General features: G+C 45.6%; 1 protein-coding gene across 3 annotated transcripts in view; it reads left to right on the top strand.

The window, feature by feature from the left end:
* Positions 1–8,785: 8,785 nt before the first annotated feature.
* Apbb1 (amyloid beta precursor protein binding family B member 1) overlaps positions 8,786–22,501 on the top strand; it is a 31,041-nt gene continuing 17,325 nt past the window's right edge. The window contains exons 1-3 of one of the 3 annotated variants that reach the window (XM_063256625.1): positions 8,786–9,117; positions 16,719–17,450; positions 18,638–18,667. In XM_063256625.1, the coding sequence (XP_063112695.1) occupies positions 9,018–9,117; positions 16,719–17,450; positions 18,638–18,667 (862 nt within the window). In that variant the 5' untranslated portion in view covers positions 8,786–9,017. Of the gene's footprint in view, positions 9,118–9,278; positions 9,436–16,718; positions 17,451–18,637; positions 18,668–22,501 lie in introns of those variants that run through there. The other 2 variants (XM_063256626.1, XM_005001659.4) reach the window with 2 other exon arrangements.

The raw sequence follows: 22,501 nt of genomic DNA, 5'->3' as shown, positions 1-22,501 counted from the left end.
TCCAGATAAGAAAGATTTAATGCAAGGAATTATTAGAAAGTTGTAGGGAGGTTTGTAGACACACAAGAGAAAAAGTAAGGTTAACCAGAGATCAGGAAGATTCAGAGGAGCAAAAGGGAGAAAAGGCAAAGAATCAGAAACTGCAGCCCACAGGTCTGGGTGAGCTTGTAGTGCTGGTAGTGCTGGTGTTGTGTCCCACCACGATGAAGACTGAAACTACAGATGGAGGACGCAGAGTGCAAGGAAATTTATTTGACAGATGGAAAGGCAAGAAACTAAGGGATAGAAAGGTAAGGAAGTAAGGCTCCTTATGTTAGCCAGGAAGGGGTTCTGAGCAGGAAACTCAAGAAGGCTGTTTGGGAATTTTTAAGGTGTTTAGAAGGCAGCTTGGGTCATTGTGTCAGCAATATGATCTCTGACCTAGCACAGGATACACAGTTTTAGGGTCAGATCTATGCAGTGCTCACTCAGGGCCCACGCAGGCTTCACGCACCCTTGAGCCAGTGGCCTGCCTGATCGTGCTCTGGGGAGGCTTTGGACAGCTGACGGACACCTGGTAATGCTTTTGTAAGGTCTGTAGAGGGCTGTGACTTAACAGACTCCATTTGGGCTTCCTGACTCCATTTGGAGGCCACTGTCCTTACTGTCTAATAGAATTCTAACTTTCTGTTTCACTAATTCCTGTTCTACTGAAACCCTCTTCACTTCTGCTCGGCAGGAACCACTGCTGCTGATGCTGCCACAGGCCCTGCCAGAAACTGTGGGGCTTTTCCCTTCCTTCTGCCTTCAGATTTAATAGGAACCAACTTCCTGACAAGCAAATGTGAGAACTGCGGTTTTTGTTTTCCTACAGTGGTGACACAGGGGCGATGACAGCAGAGTGAAGGTGAGAATGAGGACCAAGGGCAATGGCTGCCACACTTACTCAGACTCATCACAGCTCTTAGTTGCAAGGAATAAAGCTCAGAGTGGCATAAGCAAAAGGGAAATGTATTACTTCCATAGCTAAAATAATCTATGGCAGATTTGATTTCAAGTAAAGATAAGTATAGGAATTATATTGATGTTGTCAGTCATCTGTCACTCCCTGTCCTGAAGCTCTGCTTCCTTTCAGTTGGCTTATTCTTGGGAAGACTGCTTTTTCCCCTGACAAGAGGTCTAACAAATTTATACTCTCTTGCATGGAATTATTTTGTGGGAGTGTGGTACTGAGGACTGAACCTAAACTCAGAGCCTCTGCACCGAGCTACACCCCCTTCCTGTTTTTCATTTTGAGAAAGATCTTGCTAAGAAACTAAGTTGGCCAGGCTGGGTTGTGCTCAAATTTAAGATCCTCTTGGGGTTACAAGCATGCACCAACACCACCAGCTATCATTAAAAAAAAAAAAAAAAAATTGAAACCAGAATTTTTTTTGGTAGCATCAGGGATTGAACTCATGATCTTGTGCTTGCCAGGCAGGCGCCTATGCCACTGAGCTAAATCTCTGGCCCTTAAAACCAGAATTTTTTAAACCTCAGAGATGAAATTCAAATTTCATTTTTCAGTTTCTTTTTAAAAGAATTATTATTGTTATTGATGAGTAACAATTACTTACATTTATGGGTAACAGAAGGAAGTTGGTTCCTATTAAATCTGAAGGCATTATGAGTAACAATTACATACATTTACATACATACAGTATGATTTTTGATATATGCATATAACATGAAATGATTAAGTCCAACTAGTTAACATGTTCTTTGTCTTATTTACCTGTCATTTTTATGGTCAGATATTTGAAATTTATTCTCTTACTCTGAAATATCAGCATATTATTTTTTAATATAATCACCCTGCTATTTAATAGCTCTCAATACAGATTCCTCCAATCTGGAAATTTGTACCCTTTGATCAGCAACTTCCCATTCCCTCACTTTCTACCCACCCCCCAGCCCCTGGTAACTACCATGCAACTGTGTGCTCCTGTACATTCACCTTCGTTAGACTTTACATATAATTGAGATCACATGGTACTTGTCTTTTTGTGCCCGGCCTACTTTGCTTAGTACAACACCCTCTAGGTTTGCCCATTTTTGCCACAAAACACAGCTCTCTACCCCTTTTAAAGCTGAATAGTATTTCTTTTTTTATTTAAAGAAAAAAAAACAGAAAAAGGGTAGAGATAATACATAATTTCAAAAAAAAAACAGTAAGAAATCACTAGTTGATAACTACATATTGTCTTCTTAGAAAAGTTACAAAAATAAAGCATACAAAGTGGACATTCAATCAGCGAGACAGCAAACAGTTCTGTTTAACTATCCAACAAAAACTTGGTAATATGGTTATCAATCCTACACACTTAAACGTACATGCAGTTATATCATTCAGAGCACTTTCTTTTCCCCTTTTTTAATTATAGCAATTACATATTTTGGGTTTTATTACGCCTACATTTCTTACTACTTTTTACACTAGAGACACAATGTGATATTTATAAATATGATTCTTATTTCACTAATGAGGATTGCCTCAAGTTGTCTCCATTTACTTATGAAGGCCTCAAAAATCATCCTTTTTTATAGCTGAGTAGTATTTCATTGTATAAAAATACCACATCTTTTTCATCCACTCTGTGGTTGATGGGCATCTTGATTGTTTCCAAGATCTGGCTATTACAAATTGGGCTTCTATGAACATGGGTGTGCATATATCACTGTGATATGACCTTTTCAGTTTTTCTGGGAAAATACCCAGGAGGGGAATAATATTAAAGTTAATGTGCTGGATTTGGGGAAACTACTTTGTCATCTTCCACAATTAAACTGCATATTGTAATATGTTAATTACTAGTGTGAGTATCATGGTGAGGGAATTCATGAAACAATGCAGCTACTTTTTCTTTTCTTTTTTGTACCAAACTCGCAACCTCACCCTAAGCAACTGAGCTAAATCCCCTGCCCCTGAATAGTATTTTATTGTGTACATGCACCGGATTTTCTTTACCCATCTCTCTACCAGTTGATGGGTACTTAGGTTGAACCCATATCCTGGTTACTGTGAATAATGCTGTGATGAACATGAGAGTTCAGATATCCCTTTGCCATATTGATTTCAGTTCCTTTGGCTACATTCAATAGATATATGCACTGTGTATAGGAGATATATCAATAGCAGGATTGTTGGATTGTATGGTAATTCTATTTTAGTTTTTAACCAAACTCAATGCCACAAAACTAGAAATTTTAATCTCATATAACTTTATAGCTACCATCTGTTTTCTATTCAAAATATCTCAGGCTGGATGTGGTGGCACACACCTGCAATCCCAGCATTTGGGAAGCTGAGGCAGGAGGATTGCTGTGAGTTTGAGGCCAGTTTGAGCTACACAGTAAGTTCAAGGCCAACCTGGACTACATAACAAGACTGTGTCTCAAAAAATAAAAACCAAAACCAAAACAAAACAAAAACAAGTGCCAGGTGTGGTGGTATATGCCAGTAATCCCAGCACTCAGAAACCTGAGGCAGGAGGAGCACTAAGTTTGAGGCCAGCCTAGGCTGCATAGTGAGTTTAAGGTCAGCCCAGACCTTTGTATCAGCACACACACACACACACACACACACACACACCCCAAACCCAAGTATCTCAAAAGGGGAGTATGCAAGAATTTATTCCATTTTCTCATTTTCCATTTGCTCAAATGAATTGTGGCTTCTGCCCCCATTTTCCAGCTGATGCAGATCAAATCATAGGAATTTGTCTTTCTTCTCTTGAATTTCTCCCACGGTATTACTGCTTCCTGATTCTTCACTTCCCCGTCTATTCCTCCTCAGTTTCCTTCCTGGCCTTCTTTTCCTTTGCTAGCTCATGGGAAATGCTGGCATTTCCCATGTTTACTTCTCAATCCTTTTCTCACCTCACACACTGTTCTGAGTGTGTGTTAAATAGTGCTGTTGAAGGGCACTGAAGAAATTCTCTCCAGGCCTTAAATCTGACTTCTGAATTCCACTTCATGTAGTATACGAGAAGGTTTTACTCTTCAAAGATTTTCCAAATAAAAACTACCAACCAGAAGGAAATTTGTACCTACCAGAAAAATTACAACATAAAAACAATACTCATATATAACGGAGGATAAAGCTACTTTTGCGTTATAGAACCAGCACTTGAGAGCCTGAGGCAGGAGGATCTGTGTGAGTTCAAGGCTGGCCTGCGCTATAATAGTAAGTTAAATTCCAGTCTAAATTACATAGTGAGATCCTGCCTCAAAAAAAAATTCACAAAAGGAAAAGAAGAGAAAGATTGGGGTGTTTCAGAAACAATGGCTATCATCAAGAAATCAACCAATAATAAATGCTGAGGGGGCAGACTGTGGGGCAAAAGGAACCCTTCTGCACTGTTGGTGGGAGTGCAGGCTGGTACAGCCACTGTGGAAATCAGTATGGATATTCCTCAAAAAACTAGGATTAGAGATTCCATTGGACTCAGCTATTCCCCCTCTGGGTATCTTCCCAGAATAAAAACATCATACCACAGTAATATATGTCCCCATTTATAGCAACACAATTTGTAATATCTCAATCTTGGAAATAACCCAAATATCTATCAACAAAGAATGGATAAAAAAGATGTGGTCTTTTCTAAACAATGGAGTACTACTTAGTCATAAAGAAGGATAAACTTGAGACTTTTATAGATAAATAGATGCAATTTGAGGCTATACTCATTACATGAAATAAATCAGACCACATGTGTAAACATTGTAGTCTCCCTCATGTGAGAAACCGAGTGAATAAGGTCTAAAATGTACAGCAGATATTGTGAGATGGGAAGAAAATGGTTCAAAGGGAAAGGATGGGTGAGAGGGGAAAGGACAGTAGGGAAAAGTGGGGAAAAGCATATCAGTTATACTATTAGTGTCTCTTAGTTCACTGAAAGGGAAAGTTTACACTAATATTGATTGGAGAAAAATTTTAAGGCCCATATCTTGTACACTGAAGAACTACTTTAAATATAACAATATGCAATATATTAACTACTGTTATTCTCCTACTGTTATGAGATTTTGCTTTACCTTTTTTTTTCCATAAAAAAGGAATTGGGTTAATAGAGATGAAAACTCTGATTTCCATATAGGTGACTTGGGTACCAACTGCTTGGTAGTGTTTTTGCTGTTCTATCAAACGACATAACATAAGGCAATTACTCTTGGTAATAACTGGATGGTTGGCTTTTAATTCAAATCATTCACAATAGTTCCACTGTAATATTTTAAAATTGCTGCCTTAGAAGGATCCAGATTAGTCAGAACCGTTCACAGCATCCAAAGTGGTTCATAGGCTACAGGTTGCTCTTCTGCCTTGAATAACATCAGAATAGCAAAGTGCCAGTGAAGGACACATGCGGATTCTCCCTAGGTCAGGAGGCTGTGCAGACCTAGGGGTAGTTAAGGAATTCACAAAGTCTGTATATGGGTTAAATACAACAGGAAGATGATGACCAGGTAAACGGAACACCTTCCTTTTCGTACCCTAATTCTATCCCTTTCCTCATCCCTATCATACAGTGTCCCTCTGATATTTCCCTGCTAACCTGAAGATATTTCCTGACTAATATAGCAGCCTGGTCAGATTATTGGGAGGACAAATATTCTAGGGAGCCATTTGTAAGTAGATGATACTTCTGGATTTGTTTCATTTGCTCAAGCAAAAAAAAAAAGCTCAAGTCATCTTTTCTCCATAGTTCCACAGCCAACCAACCAGTTGGTCACTAATATCTGTGAGTTCTATCTCCTTAATGTTCATTAAACCTACAAATTTCTCCCTCCTTACTTTCAATGATATCATCCAAAGCTATCATTGTCTTCCAGCTACACTGCCTTCATTGCTTCCTAGTCTTCCAGTTTTGCTCTCCTGTTTTCCCTAAGGAGCCAGAAATGATCTTCTAAAGTTTAAGAGTGAACATGCGAATCCCTTGTTTCAAATCCTTTAATAATTTTCCACTGGTCTTAGAGTTCATAACTGTTAGCTGAACATACAGGTCATCCTTGACTTGGCACCTCCAGCATTTCCAGTTCTTATGCCATTCTTCTACTATTCCTCTGTATCCTCACACCTATCTTAAGTTCTTTTTCTATAGTTATGACTCATTACCACATACTTGGTAATTTATAAAGCAGAGGATTACTCAGCTTATAGTTCTGGGGGCTGGAAGGTTTATGATCAAGGGGTTATATTTGGTGAAGGTCCCCGTGCTGGTAGAGACTCCATAGAGTCCTAGGGTGGCACAGGGCATCACATGGCATAGGGGTTAAATAGAAGAGACTGAGACCAACTGGCTTTGGTAACCCATTAGTCCATTAACTCATGAATAAATTGATTACCCATTTATAGGAGCAGAAACCTTGGTGGATTGGTAACTGGTGGTCAATGTGTAACACCCAGCAGAACTAAATCAGTGCTGTGGTAGGTGTGGATGGCTCTCCTGAAGATTGTTGCCAACATAAAAAGGAGAACTGGAGAGAAAGAAGTAGTGTTGTTGGCTCTGCTGTTGCTGCTGGTTCTCCTGGAGGGGCTTGTCATTCTTGGCTTCCCTGATATGAACTTGGATGTTATCATCAGAGGAGCTCAGACCTTGTTGCTGAGAATGGCTGCAATTCACTTTGAGGAAACTCTGGTCCTCACTTTCTGCCTCTGGAGGGGAAGATGGTGTGCCATTTAGTCTCATGGAGAAGCTTGTCATGCTGGCTTCCTGATATGAACTTGCCTGTTCTCATCACTTGAGAACCACTTAGTCACTGAAGATGGCTGTGGTAGTTTTTTGGGGGTCCCTGTTCCTTACATTGAGTGTCACTTCTTGGCTCCAATGCAGATCCCTCAGCCTATTGACACAGATCTTTCATCCCACTGGCACAGACTTTCTAGCTTCCATTGCTGACCTCTGGGCCTCACCAGCACAGATCCTTGATACAGACTTTCATGAGACATTGTCATGGGCTCTAGGTCTTCAACTGGGCTCATGCAGGACATTGCCATGGGATCTGGGCCCTTAGCTGGATTCTTTGGATCTTTAGTATGTGGACAGATTTGTACTTTTTTGTATGTGGCTCTTTGGCTATTATAAAATAATCCTATAAATTATGTGCCCTGTGTTACATTGTTTTCCTTGCAAACCCTAACTGCAACAAACTTTTATGCCTTATTACCTCTTTTCTGAGTTTTTACTTTTTATTAGTACATAATTGCAGTACATAATAATTACACTCCTTGTGGAGAGTTGGTACATGTACATATATATGCATTCTTTTTTCAGTACTTTGCCCTATCCTCCCTTTCCCCTTCTTCATCTCTCGATCCTTCTCATTTGAGAAAAATGTTTCTCTTATTATCTATCTTTCAGCTGGGTATGGTGCCATAAATCTGCATTTGGAAAGCTGAGGTAGAAAGATTATCATGAGTTTTAGGCCAGCCAGGGTTGCAAGAAGGTTCAAGGTCAACCTGAACTGCATTGAGAAACTGTCTCAAAAAACCAAAAACTAAACCAAATCCTATCTTTTATTTATATTTTGGATTTCTTATATTTATATTTTTGGATTTCATGTGCTATTTACGCTTAAGTATGTGATTTATTTCACTTAAACTGTTTAAGAGAAATTGGTCCCATCTCTCTACACTTTATAATAGAAATTAAATTTTAACCTATATTTTGGTAGGAGTTTCAAACCATAGCAATACCCACAGTGGCCTTGCTGTATTTCTCCTACTCCTCTTCTGCCCAATCTCTACTTCCTTCATCCCCTCCCTTCACATTAAGTGCCACTTCCTGTGAAGTCTCCAAATCTCCAGGGCCAAATTAAGTCCTCTCACGTGGGGACCTGTACTTCTCCTTCACCACACTCAGCACATTTCTAATTATGTGCTTAATGTCTCTCTCCTCTGTTAAATTCAAACAGCAGGAAGGCAGGGACTCAATAGTTGATTTCCTATGTGTTCCTAGCACCAAGGACAGTGCCTTATGTCTAATAATTATTTGTTGAAAGCTAGTGAAGGGATGATTGACTGAAAAAAGGACACCTTTCCTTTCCTGGGTAATCCTTGCTCATGGTTCAAGGATTCAGGTCAGACATCACCTCCTCTAGGTGGGTTACAGTCAAATGTGATTTATCTAGAATCCCTTAGGGCCTGGTTGGGACACAGTATATCATAGGTGCTTGCCAACTTATAATGAACTGTTAACTGTAGAAAATGAGTGATGGGTATATTAAGGTCCATTATAGCGTTCTTTTTAAATATATACTTGAAAATTTCCACCATGTTTCAAACAGTTACAACATGTATATTCACCTCAGGTGAAGTGAAAGTATTTTCAAAGTCAACCCTGCTGGCTTGGGCAAACCAGAAAATAAGGGTTCATCCTATTCACTGCAATGGATGAAGTGAGCTACATCCAGGGAGAGAGAGAGGGAGGGAGAGAGAGAGAGAGAGAGAGAGAGAGAGAGAGAGAGAGAGAGAGAGAGAGATTGATTTTCACCCCAATAAAACACCTTAGAAGATTTGGATTTAGTTCTAGGTGCACCTCCAGTCAGTTGTCAATAGTTAACAGATTCAGCAAATTAAAACTTCGGCCTGAGGGCCTCCGAGGACTGTGCCTTTGGAGGGTTTCTGCGTGGTAACGAAAACGCTGCCATCCGGATCCTCTACGGCTTCTGGGCGGTGATCTGACCTCGGGGATCCGCCCCGCTCTCCGGGAGGGGCGGACGTAAACACTGCGCCCCCTCCCCGCCCTCCCCGCACATCTTCCATTCTCGTTCTCCCTTTTCCTTCCCTCTTGTGAACTCTGCCGGGGAGCAACTGATCTCACAGCTCGGCAGCCGGCCACGGCGCTCGGAAGCCTCTCGAGTTCCAGCCGGATCGCACCACGGACCGCGCTGCTGGCCGGCGCTTTACCTCTCCGAGCCTCTGCATCGGCCGCCGCCGCCGGAGAATGAGAACCGCCGCGGCCCCGGCGCAGGGCTGACGCGCGAGGATCGGCGTTCACATGGCCCGTGCGGTCTACGCGGTCGATGAACGCGAGTTCTTCACATCCCGACGCGGGTCTCTGCCTCTCCGGCGGCACGGCCAGGCCGAGCGAGCGCGCGGTGAGTGCGCGGCCTTCCGGGCGGCGGTGGGGTCTGCTACTGCCGCCGCCGGGCCGCCCAGGGGTTCGGGGCGGCGGGTGGGCCCCGTGGGGCGAGGCCCGGGGCGCAGCAGCCAGCGTCGCCTGCAGCCTCACGCCCGCGCCGCGCCGGCCCAAGATGGCGCCCCGCCCCCTCCCCGCGCGTCCCCGCGCTCAGGGCGCGGCCCCGCGGCCTGCGCGCTCCTGGGCGGGGGATGTTGTGATGGAGAAGCAGCGGTGGAGCTCGAGCCCCGCAGCCTGAGCCACCTCCGCCACCTGGGCCTGGGGCCTCGCCGCGCAGGTAGGAGCTGCCCCAGCCCGGGCCCAGCCCCGCGGCCGGATCCCAATCCGATCCCCGGCAGCCGCCTGGCCCTGCAGCCCCTGCCCCGCCGCGGCCCAGGTCTCGGCCAGGCCCATCCCCAAGGGCCGCGCGCCTTCTGAGCCCCTCGCGTTTCCCTCGCAGGCCCACCGGTCCACCTTGGCCCTCCAGCGTCCTTTCCCCAAATCTTCACCTTCTGCTCCTCGGGGTGTCTAGGGGCGAATGCAGGGGAGGGGCGCGAAGCGAGGGGAAGAGTGGGTGGGGGAGGGGAGGTGCAGGCCCTGGAAGGGGACTCGGGGTGCGGTGGGGTGGGCTGGGTTGCCTGGGCTGGGGTGGGGTGGGGTGAGAGAACGTCGTGGGGATTCCAGCGGAGGTCCCAGGCCACGGAGCTGTCAAGCCGCATTCTGTTGCCCTCCGCGACCGAGGGGTGTGCCTTGGTGCCAGCTGTGTCCCAGCTCTGCCAGGAGGCCTAGCCCTGGCAGGAGCAGTTTTCGCATCTCCGGTTCAGCGATTGTTCTGAATAATCTGTTTTGAATCTGCCTGTGAGTATCTTGCAACCAGAGCCCCTCCAGCTGTGGACCTAGCTCTTACCACCCTTCAAAGCCAAAACCTTGTCTACACTGCCCAACTTCCCATTCATTCTTAAAACCACTCCATTCTGTTCCTGTCATATACTGACACTGCCAGTGCCAAGGTCACCAGAGACCTCCCTGTGGCAGACTCCAGTGGATACTCGCCTGTGATCCTTCTACTTTTTAGCAGCGTTTATGCTGGTGGTGTCAGTTCACTCTCCTTGAAGCATTTTCCCAGTTTCTCTCCTAGGCATTGTCTGCTGCTGCTCTCTCCCTTGTCCTCCCTCCCTCTTTATTTGATGTTGATGATGCTCTTGGTTCTGTCCTGAGCTGTTTTCTTTCATTCTGCCCCTTTTCCCTTCTTCCTGGGTATTTTATTCACTTCCAAAGCATCAAATTTCATACATATGCTGATGATTCCCAGATTTACATATCTGATCCAGACGCCTCTCCTGAAATCCCAGACTCATATATCCAGCTGTCTTCTTGACATCCCTTTGAAAATCCAATAGGAGTTACAGGCTGCAAACTCCAAGCTGAATTAACGCCCCTAGTTTCCTGCCCATCCTGCTTTCAAATCTTCTTTCGAATGTTAGAAATGGCCACTTCCTAATCAGTTACCCAGGCTGGAATTCTGGGCAACATGCTAGATGCACCCCTTTCCTGCACCCCTCTACATCCAATGTCACCAAATTCTTTCACAACCACTTTTAAAACATTTCTCAAATCCATTCATTTTACCCCATCCCTCCTTCTGTTAAACTTGATTTAGATTGTCATCTTTTTTTTCTCAGATGCTCTAGTAACATACTGTCTTGTTTATGTCCCTTAAGGTATTCTCAACATAGCATTCACAATGATCCCTTAAGATAATGCATCTGATATTTATTCATTCAAAAATATTTACCAGATACTGGGTTAGATACTGGCTCTATCTATCTATCTTATCTATTTGGCTAGGCCCTTGACCTTATGGATAATCTAGGAGGAAAATCAAAACCAGTAACATTACAAATGTAATAAATACCACTGTCTTAGTTCCTTTTCTCTTTGCTGAGACAGAATACCCAACACCCAAAGTTAAAGGGGTTAAGGTTTATTTAGCTCACAGTTTGTAGACGTTTCAGTCCATAGTGAAGTAGTTCCAAAGGCAGGGTAGTTTGGCAGAGGGGCTTCAAAAAGGAGAAATACTTCACAGCAAGCAGGTGGGTGAGAGCACATTAGCCCATTTTCTGTCCTTTTATTGTACCCAGGGTACCAGGATTAGAGTGGTGTAGCACACCCTCAATCCTAGCCAGAACTATGCCAAACCAATCAGTGGACTGATTTAATAATCACATACACTTGATTCCAGCCCCACACACTGTAGATTCATTCAGCTATCTCTGAAAAGCCTCCATTATGACTACATGAGGTTTTGGGGGAACATCTAGACACAGCCATAACAATCAGGAAGGAAAGATATGTGCTGTTTTGAGAGCCCCCACAAGAACAGAAACTAAACTGGCTTGGGGATAGGGAGAGAGGGTCAAGGAAGGCTTTTCTGAGAACATGACACTTGAACTAAGATGTAAAGGAGCAGGGAAAGAAGTCCCAAGGAGAAAGATAGTCTTGTTCAAAGAGAAAGTATGAGGTCTTTGAGGAATCAAATGTAAGCCAATTTGGCTCGGTGCAGGAGGAAAGCAAATAGGAGTCAGGCTAACCAGCACAGTTTAGGCTATGATAAGAATTTCAGTCTTAAGGCCTTTGACCCCAGTGTAGATTGTTGTTGGTAAAGGAGGTGCAGTGTAGATGGAGTCCAAAAAAAGTTTTCTTAGTTCAGTACCTGGGGACAGATTGAATATAGGGAGTGAGGGAAAAGGTATATCAAAAATAATATCCCTTTGTAGCCTGCATAACACGGTAGGCGGTTATATCATTCCATGATCCCAGTTCCCAAAAGAGAACCTCTACTAGGTCAGCTGTGAGAAGTATGAATGGCATATTAGTTTAAGGGGCATTGGAGACATCCAAATGGAACTGTTCAGTAGAAAGTTTGGAGTTCAGATGAGAGATCTGAAACAGATGTAAATTTTAGAGTCATCAGTGTATAGGTGGAGACTGAAATGTAGGTGTGATTAAATACATACACTGAACATAGGAAGGGAAAAAAGGAATAAGAACAAACTAACCTATAATGGCTGGTAGAGAAAGGTGTCTTAAGAAGCCAACATGTAGAAGCCAGAATCATAGAAAGAAAACCAGGAAATTTAGAGTGTGGAAGCCATGTATGAAAGTTGGATGAGGCTATTATGGCTTTCTTTTTTTTTTTAAATCATATTTTATTGGTACATTTTGGATACACATGATGATCCCATTCACCATAGAGAATTGGTCCCTGCACAAGTGACTTTTCTTCACAATAGCCCACCTGGTGTCCTCAAGGGTGTATTTTTATCTTGCTTTTTCCTTTTTACTCAACCCACACTCACTCTGCAGAGCCAGTTTCTCCTTTATTCTTCACTTTTACTTTTCTAAATAAACTTTATTAAAAAAAAGAAAAGAAATAAAGTTCAATGAGAGGTTCATGGGATCAAATGCTGCTAGATGAGCAAGCATCTGTTGGATTACATGACGCTGAGGTCATACTGACCTTAGTAAATACTATTTACTGAGTAGTGCTAGGAATGGAAGCTGGACTAGAAAGGGCAGAGGGGTGACAAGTAAGGAAATGGTGATGGTGAGTAGAGAACTCTTTCAAGAAGGTGGGAGAGGGGCTGGGGATTTAGCTCAGCGGCATAAGCACCTGCCTTGCAAGCAGGCAGTCGTGAGTTCAATCCCTGGTACCGATAAAAACGAAAAAGACCAAAAAAAAAAGAAAGAAGGTGGGAGAGAAAAGAGACACTAATGAGCTATCCACAATGGCTGTGGAGGAGGGTCAGGCCAAAAAATATTTTGTTTTCAAGTTGTGAGGTTTTGAATCCTGTTGAGAAATCCAGGTTGATCATATAGAAGAGGAAAATGGATAAATGATAGCATAGAATTCCTAGAAAGACAAAGTGAAGGATCCAAATTCCAGGAGCAGCAGTTGGTTTTAGGAAGAAGGAAAATAATAGGTACTCAAGTTGGTGAATTTGTTTAAGAATATTATTTAAGAATATTAAGAATATGGCTTCCCTTTCTACTGTGAATCAGGAGAGAATGTCATCTTGATAGGCAGGGGAGCTGAAAGGGGTAATCTGAGAAGAACTGTGTTGTAGGCTCAGGCAGGCCATCACTGAGCTGGGTTGGAGAAAGCCCCTGGGGTGGTCCCTTGTGACTCCCCCACCTCGGTAGTCATTCGTTTGTTCATCCGCACTGCACAGAGTGTTTCAGTGACTCTTTCCCCTAGACTGGTGGACCCTCCAGGGAGGAACTATTTCCTTATTGTTCATCACTCTCCTCCATCCTAGCATAGTCTGTGGCATTAGTAAGCTTGGACGACCCTGATTTTGAGCAAGAGTAAGAGTAGCACCTGTGATCTGATATCCCTTTCTTTAGGCTTAATGGCTCCTCCTCTTAGTTTCCATCTAGAAGGCTCTTTCAGGCTTTCTGCCTTGAGGCAGAACCCATTTTGCTCTTTCCAGTTTTTGAGATGTTCTAGTTATCTTTAGGATAACTCCAATGAGAGAAGAGAGGCTGGGTTGTGCTTCTTCTTGGAGAAACTGGGCCGCTGGTCATCTCTCTGACCTTCCAAGAGGCAATGGTGACCACACTCCTTTGGGATAGCTGCTCAGGTTTCAGTACTTACAGTAGAACCTCCCCATTCTCGTCCTGGTGACCAGATTGGCGGGGCTGCCTGAAGTCCACTGGTGTTTTCATTGTCCCAGCCTTGCAGAGATGTGTTCTTCTCTGAGCACATCCTGCCACTAAGAGAATGGCCTCAGTCTGACCTCTGAGAAAACTGGATCCTTGAACTCCTGTTTCAAAAAAAGGGCTCATCATCCTAAGGTCTTCTGATCTTCCACTGCCAGAAATTGACTGAGGGAGTTGTTACTGTTGAACCATCTGTGACCGAGGATGTTATTTAAATGAATTCTCCCTCTCTCTTCCTAGATTTCAGCCTCGTCTGTCTGGTACCCTTATCCCTTTATTACTCTTTCAGGATCCTGTCATCATTCTCCTGTACCCTCCCTAAGACTGCCTTTGCCTATCCTTGGCCGATGGAGCCACACAAACTTCCTTGGTATTTATTCTCAGCCACTTCCAAGCTTCCTATTTCTCCTTTATGTCTTTCCTTTCCATCTTTCTTTCTACATGAAGCAACTCACCCTGGCAGACATACATCAGACTCTCCTTGGCAATGAGAATGTGAAATTGAATAAGACTTGGTCTCTGATCCTGATAGCGTGAGGTCCTGGATGTTGTGGGACACAAAGGAGGGAGTAGTCACTTGAGGGTGGGGAGAGAACAGGAAAGATTACTTAGAACCTGTGACAAGTGAGCCAAGTTTGGAAGTATAAGAAGAGGTTATTTCAGGGGTGCAGGATTCCAGGCTGACAGCGCAATGTAAACAAAAACCCAAGGCTTTGTTTGACATGTGTGACATATGCCAGAAGCTGACACAGTTCATGCAGCTAGAGAATACGTATAAAGGAGGAGAAACAGATCTGAGATTGTATAGAGATTGGCTCAAGGGGGCTTTGAGTGTCCTGCTAATGAGCTCGGATACTATCCTAAAGGCAGTGTTGAGCCCTTTAATTTTTTGAACCAGGGTGTGACACAATCTGCTTTCCATTTTTGGAAGATTACTGTGGTTCTGGTAGAGGCAGAGCTATTTTTTTCCTTCACTTATCTTAGTGACCATGAGTTTCTTCATTGCCCAGGTAGAGCACACTAACAGTGACACATGAGCCAGAAACATTACAGAAACATTTTTTTTCCTGCTGCTTTTATAGATGTATGCACAGCTTTGTGCTAGAACCTAAAGAGCTTAAACTGATAGAAAGGTGAGATGAGGCTCTCTCCTTAGGTCCTTGCACCAGAGCTGAGGAAATAAGAGCCAGCTCAGGCAGCCTGTGCAGAGAGAGTGGAGCAGTGGGGTGTCCAGGAGAACAGGGAGTGGGGGAGAATGGACTCAGAAGAAACTGAGGAGTGCAGTGGGCTGTACAGTGGAAGTTAGAAAGAAAGACCCACAGTGCAGTGGGCTGGAGATGGCCCATGATGGGGGCTGGTCAGGTAGGAAGAGAGGTCTGTGAGGGTGACCCAAGCCTGCAGAAAAGGAGGGAATGAGGTACAGCTCCTGAGGGAGGGGCTGCAGTGATGCAGGGTGGGGCAACTGGGGTGTAGTTGCTTAGGGAGGAAGAACTTGGAGATGAGGGACAGAGAAGGTCTCAGGAGAGAGCTTTATAGTGGGGCCAGGGAAGAGTAGCAGAATGGTGGAAGGTCAGACAGTGTGGAGGATGGGAAGGGGCTGAGGAAGGCCTTGGAGCAGAGCAACAGGGAGGATGGGCAGGGCTCAACAAGGCAGGGAGGTGCTCAGTGGGGCTTCTAAGGAAGACCTCTGAGGAGATGGGGTGAGTTGCGTTGTAGAAGAGGACAGCCTCTCATTTTCAGGGCAGGAGGGGCTTTTGTTTGGGTACCGCGAGCCACTGCTGAGACTCAGTGACATAACCAGTGTTTTCCGACACTGGCAGAGGAGATGCTAAAATAGGGTCTGGAGGAGTGGGAGGGCAGATTCCTGCATTCATTCAACAAATGCTTATTGAGTTCCTGTTCTACGCCAGGACTGTGCTAGGCACTGGGCATAGTGTATTACAGAAAAATACAAAATCTCACCAACATGGAGCTTAAATTAGTCATGAGGATGCAATCATTAAGCTAAGTAAATGCTACAGTAACTTGTCAGATGGGGATAGGTGCCTGGGCAGAGTGTAGGGTTGCTGAGAGGGGAGGGTTAGCTTGCAGTTTTCAAATGGTTGCTCAGGCAAGACCTTGCTAAGCAGGTGACATTTGGGCAAAGAACTGAAGGGCTGAAGGGTCCAGGTCAAGGGCTCCTGCAGTGACCTGAGCATATGGCATTGTAAGAGCTGGCAGGGGAACTGTGCCACGTCATAGAAATAGTCACCAAAACGTAGCTTCCTCTGGCCAAGTAGCTGCATGTTTATGCTGGCCCCTTCCTCTGTGGCCAGCCTTCCTGTGCTGTGCCTAGAGGTCTGACTCTGCTGTCAGTTACACTGTACCTCATGTAGGGTAGGCTTGGGGACTGGTGAGTTCAGTGGTAGTTGATACAAACAGTCTGGGGAGCGCATAGTAATGGGGCTCTGAATAACAGTGAGGCAGGAAGAAAGGGACAATCAGTGTCCAGTGTTCAAAAAGCATGGGCCAGCCCCATGCCAGCTGTGCCCCTGGCACAGTAAGCGCCGATCAGATGAGCTGGGTGGGGATGTGGAGATGCACAGAGAGCCACTGTGTAGAAGCTGTGCTGGTGTGGTGAAGGCAAAGCAGGCGCAGGCTACATTTCCCTGAAAAACTTTGAGCTGGAGAATTTGGGGCTAGGGTGGGCTACAGACGTGGGCATGGCCTTGATGGTGCAAAGAGAATTGAGTCCAGTCTTTCTCTTGAGAAAACAACGCCTGGGGAATGGAGCAGTGAGTGCGGGCCCACTGAGTGTGGGAAGGTGAGGGGTTATCCTGCCCACAAGGCTCAACATGGTCCCCCCTTCCCACTCCACAGGATCAGCCAAGGCCATGTCTGTCCCATCGTCCCTGAGCCAGTCGGCCATTAATGCCAACAGCCACGGAGGCCCTGCACTGAGCCTGCCCCTGCCCCTGCACGCTGCTCACAACCAGCTGCTCAACGCCAAGCTGCAGGCCACAGCTGTAGGACCCAAGGACCTGCGCAGTGCCATGGGGGAGGGTGGTGGGCCTGAGCCAGGCCCTGCCAATGCCAAGTGGCTGAAGGAGGGCCAGAACCAGCTCCGGCGGGCAGCCACAGCCCACCGTGACCAGAATCGCAACGTGACCTTGACCCTGGCAGAGGAAGCCAATCAGGATCCTGAAACCGCACCGTTGGGCCCCAAAGGGCTAATGCATCTATACTCTGAGCTGGAGCTCTCAGCCCAAAATGCAGCTAACCGAGGGCTTCGAGGACCTGGCCTGATCATCAGCACCCAAGAGCATGGGCCAGATGAGGGAGAGGAGAAGGCAGCAGGGGAGGCCGAGGAGGATGATGAAGATGAGGATGATGAAGAGGAGGAGGACTTGTCTTCTCCCCCAGGGCTGCCTGAGCCCCTGGAGAGTGTGGAGGTCCGTGCTGGGCCCCAGCCTCCTACAGATGGCCCCAGGGAACATGGCAAGAGTGCCAGCCTCCTATTTGGCATGCGGAACAGTGCAGCCAGTGATGAGGACTCAAGCTGGGCTACCTTATCCCAGGGCAGCCCCTCCTATGGTTCCCCGGAGGACACAGGTACCTTTGCAGCTTGCCATAGGAATATGGGCGGGCATGGGGTCAGAGGTCAAGCATCACCATGATATGCCATGGCCAGTCTGGACATCAATGGAGAGCTTGTGTCCTCAGGCTATAGCAGGCATGCCTAAGTTTTTTTCATTCAGAGCATGCTTGGACGTGGTAGATCTGTTCATCATGCATGCTGTGATGAATGGATCTGTAAGTTGTGCATGGGTTTATATGGGAGCTAGTGGGTTTATTGAGCACTTAATTGGCCTTTTGCCCAGAACTATTATATTCAACACAGTAACACTGCAAAATATATATTGTCATTGTGGCCATAATGATAAGGAAACCTAGAGAGATTTTCATCATTTTCTGAAAGTCTCAGAGTGGATCACGCTAGAACTGAGACTTAAGCCAGATCTGAGTCTCAGCTCCATGTTACACTGTCATCAGGAAGCCTGTGCACTTGGGACGGTCTGTTTATTTTAACAGGCAAGATATGGAGGGAGTAGCCAGCACCTCCCCCCAGGTCTGTTAGGAAAGACTGCAAGTGTTTTGTGCTTAACCCCGTGCAGAGCACCTTCTGGCCATTACAAAGATGTAGTATCATCTGGATATTGACCAAACGTTAGGGAAGGAAGGGAGAATTACCGTATGCTTCTTTGTGGAGGAGCATTAGATATTAGGGCTGTAAAGACTGGTCATTAAAAGTATTTCATTTAACTAAACTGAGTTTCCACATTTGCTTGTACAGGAGTAAGGGCAGAGTTTAAGATCAGAGATGCTGAGCTTTAACCACAATCCAGAAGTTCTAGGATGGGAGTATAAGCAAAGATTAGGGCAGCCAGGGTGTAGCTGTGGTAGAAGGCTCGCCTAGCCCACTGTACATGAGGCCTTTGGATTGATCCAGGCACCACACACACATACACACCTTGTTCTCCCCAGGCAGTGGACATCATTCCTAGACCCCAAACTTTGGGTCTCTGCATGATGCATGCAATTCAGATGAGCCTCGGGCTGCAAAGAAGTTCCTTTTGAAAAACTTATTGTGGAAGCTTATAAACATATTATAAAAGTAGGGATAATAGAATAATGAACCTGATTTACCAAATGACCCGATTTCAGTCATTATCAATACATAACTAATCTTTTTTTTTTTTCTTTTTTTTTTTTGTCTTTTTCATTTTTATCGGTACCAGGGATTGAACTCATGACTGCTTGCTTGCAAGGCAGGTGCTTATGCCGCTGAGCTAAATCCCCAGCCCCTACATAACTAATCTTGCTACATCTGTACTTTCACCCATTTCTAACCCCCAGCCTAGGTTATTTTTAAACAAGTACTTTCATTTGTAAATTTTTATGCATCCATATCTGCAGGAAAAAAACCTTTAACTACTCCCCACAATTCTATTATCATATCTATAGAAATTGAACATTCTTTAGCATCATCAATACCAATTCAATATTTATATTCCCCTAGTTATCTTTTTGACAGGGTCTCGCTATGTAATTCAGGCTGATCTTGAACCCACAATGTAGTCCAGTCTGGCCTTGAACTTGTGATGATTCTCCTGCCTCAGCCTTCCAAGTGCTGGGATTAGGGGCATGTGCCATCATGTCCAGCTCCTAGTTGCCTTTCACAGTATGGGGTGGATGAATCAGTATTCAAATAGGCCCTTGTTAACAGGTTTCTCAAAGTTTCTTTTGATTTACAAGTTATTTTATCTATTTATCTATCTGTCTTATCATCTAAAGAAGAACTGTGAAGAACTGTGTTGTCTGCCTGGTTTTCTGTACTCTGGATTTTTCAAACTCTGTTCCTTGGTGGTATTTAACATGTTTCTCTTCCTCTCATTTCTCTGTAAATTAGTGAAGGGTTCTAGATCCTTGGTCACACTTCAGGCTTTCTGTGTTTTGTTTCTATAAGAACACATTACGAATGGTACTGAGAACTTCTACTAAAGGGAAAGCTGACTTGCTGTTCTTTTTGTACTTTTTTTTTCTGGTACCAGGGATCGAACTCATGACCTCATGCTTGCCAGGCAGGCTCTTAGGCCACTGATCTAAACTCCCGGGCCTTTTTGTGGCTTTTGTTCCTCTTTGCCCCTACCCTTTAAGGGGAACAACCTCTATTTTACTCTAGCTGGTTATTTATAGGGATGGGGTGCGCCGCGCGGCCTCTGAACCCCCGACCGGCAGGGGAACTGACTCACACGACACACCAGAATGCAGAGACAGAGGTCGCGTTTATTGACTCTCCACACAGGTCGTCCCCGGAACGTTCCTCCCTGATCGGACTCTCCAGTGGGGCTCTCTCTGTTGAGTAACCCCGCGTAGTCCTCCACTCTCTATGGTCTGCGTGTCTTCTCTTCCTCTCTACCTCCTGCTCTGTCCTTATATCTATAGTCCTGTCCTATAGGGTAACAAGGCGTGGCAAAGTCTGATTGGGGGACATCAGCTGTAGCTAGGCAGAAGCTGAGGGTAAGAATACGGAAGTAGGAAACGGGCGCCATCTTGGCATCATTCGATGGGAGGGGTAATCTACTGAAGGCTTCGCTCTTTCCTACAGGCCTCATCTGCTTAGGCAGGTCCTCTGGCTCGGCTCCCGACATCTCCCCCTTTTTTCTTTATTAAAGGCGGTGGATCTAAGGGTCCCTCCAAGGTATGATGTTGTTAGATACCTGGGAGTGGGCCTACTTTGTAGGCCACGGCATGAGAGAATGTAGAGGTCTATACCCCGCTGTGCATCACCTCATTTCGATGCATATCCTCGCGCTAGGACCATGCTTGAGGTGAGTGGTTCATTTTTTCGCAGGGCCAGGCTTTTGTGAACCGAACCTGGATGCATATAGACATTCATTCCTGCCTTCCCCCCAGCTTTGGGGCGGGTGGCACTGCAGTACCCTTGGTCTCGCATCTCAATGCCAACAACTTAGCTCCATGAGAGGACCCTAATAGAGTGGGGTCTGTCTTAGGTTGGTCGGGAGAGCCCCTCCCGCCTTACCCGTCATTGACTCCATCACTCATCTCCTCGGGGAAGAAGGATGCCATCCAGAGGCACCTGTCTTTCTCGGTCCCCAACTGATGCTTTCCTCAGTAAACATGATCCAGTTGGGCAGCGAGGAAGCATTTGGGGGCTTAAAGGTGGAGAAAACCACCATATCATTAGAGAGGGGCACAGTGATATTGAACTCATGGGAAGTAATCGGGGCATCAGGAAGGCATGGCAATCTAGCTGTACAGTTGTGGGCATAGGTTCGCGGGAGGGTTGGAGATGTAACTGAAACAATGGACAGGGCTGGGGGATGTAGCCCCCCATACTATTTCAGCATAAGCACCGTTAATCAGCAGTAGTACCGCCAGGCATATTTTATGCCAGTTGACAGGGCGCGGTGCATGAGCAAACAAGAAGGCGCTCCGTCCCAGGCAGACCCCAAAGAGGAATACCAGAGTATACATTACCACACCCAGCAGTAGGTGGTTCGGTGCCTTGGCTAGGGTGTCATTGTTCTCCTTCTGCGTTGTCAAGTTGGTCCTTAGCATTATGGTCCCCTTCTCCTTTTTCTTCCTTTGTGGGGCTTGGAGTCTTTCTTATCAATCGCTCCGGTACCCACAGTGGTTCCTTTTCCTGTGGGGACACACAAACCGCGCCTCGGTTCCAGCTGACCACTGGATCCGGGCCCATCCACTGTCCCGTTAGGACATCCTTCCACTTTACCCATCCTTTGTTGGCGGGAGAAGGGCTACAATGCTCCATCGCCGGGGAGCGATCATTGCAGTTTTGATTCAAAAAATTATATGTAAACAGTGCCATGGATAGTCTTGCTTTTGGGGTCAGGCTGTGGCCTATTCCCCCTTTTTGTTTTGTTAAGATGTTTTTGAGGGTTTTATGGGCTCTCTCAATGATGCCCTGTCCTTGTGGGTTATAGGGGATTCCATGTTTTAACTGGACTTGCATGGTTTCACAAAATTTTGCAAAAGATTTCCCAGTGTATGCTGGGCCATTGTCTGTTTTGAGATGTCTGGGTTTTCCCCAGGCTGCCCATGCTGCCAGGCAGTGGTTAATCACATTAGACACCTTTTCCCCTGTTTCCGCTGACGCAAAGATTATATGAGAGCAGGTGTCTATGGAGACATGAACATACTTTAGAGAACCAAACTCTGCCACATGAGTGACATCCATCTGCCAAATGTCGCCGGGGGTCAACCCCCTAGGGTTAACTCCGACTGACACTACAGGCGAATGGGTGTCACATGAGCCACAGAGTCGCACAATGTCGCGTGCATCTGCTCTGGGGATATGGAATGTATTGGCAAGAGTCCTGGCATTAACATGAAATTTGTCATGAAATTGACGGGCTTGTTCCAGTGGGGACAGTATATTGAGAATCCATAGCGGGCGAGTAGCCGCATCCGCGGCCGCATTGCTCTGCACCATGGGCCCCGGTAGGTGCGTATGTGCTCTTATATGAGTGATAAACACTTTATGGTGTCTACTCGTGAGCAATGCCTGGATAGATAAGAACAAGTTTGTTACTTTAGAGGTTGGCTTGATTGGGCCTGCAGTTTCCAGGACCTGTAGGGCATTAACAACGTATTTCGAATCAGAAACAATATTGAGGGCCTCTGAAAATTTTTGGAGAACTGTTTGTACAATCAACAACTCTACCACCTGTGGTTGATCTGGTTCAAACTGTATGGTAACCGGAGACTTACCTGAGACTACATAGGCCCCTATCCCGGTTTTCGACCCATCAGTATAGATAGTTGTTGCATGAGCAAGAGGTGCGGAGGCGGTGATCTTTGGGAATATCACCGGATGTTGAGTAACAAACTGTAGTATGGGGTCCTTAGGAAATTGATTATCTATATCCCCGGGGAACACGCATCTCAAGATGGTCCAAGTATCCAGGCAGGCGGTCAGGGTCTTTATCTGAGAAGCAGTATAGGGCACCCGAATGGCATAAGGCGGGGAACCAAGATGTTGGATCGCTCTACTGTGCGCCTCCAATGCCAGAGAAGCAACTGATTCCGGGTAGTGTTCAATGACCTTGGCAGGTGAG

The sequence above is a fragment of the Cavia porcellus genome, unplaced genomic scaffold (genome assembly GCF_034190915.1).
Source record: "Cavia porcellus strain 051 isolate PalLab524CR breed Dunkin Hartley unplaced genomic scaffold, mCavPor4.1 scaffold_9, whole genome shotgun sequence".
Taxonomy (NCBI): Eukaryota; Metazoa; Chordata; class Mammalia; order Rodentia; family Caviidae; genus Cavia; species Cavia porcellus.
This window is presented reverse-complemented; position numbering and strand designations above follow the sequence as displayed.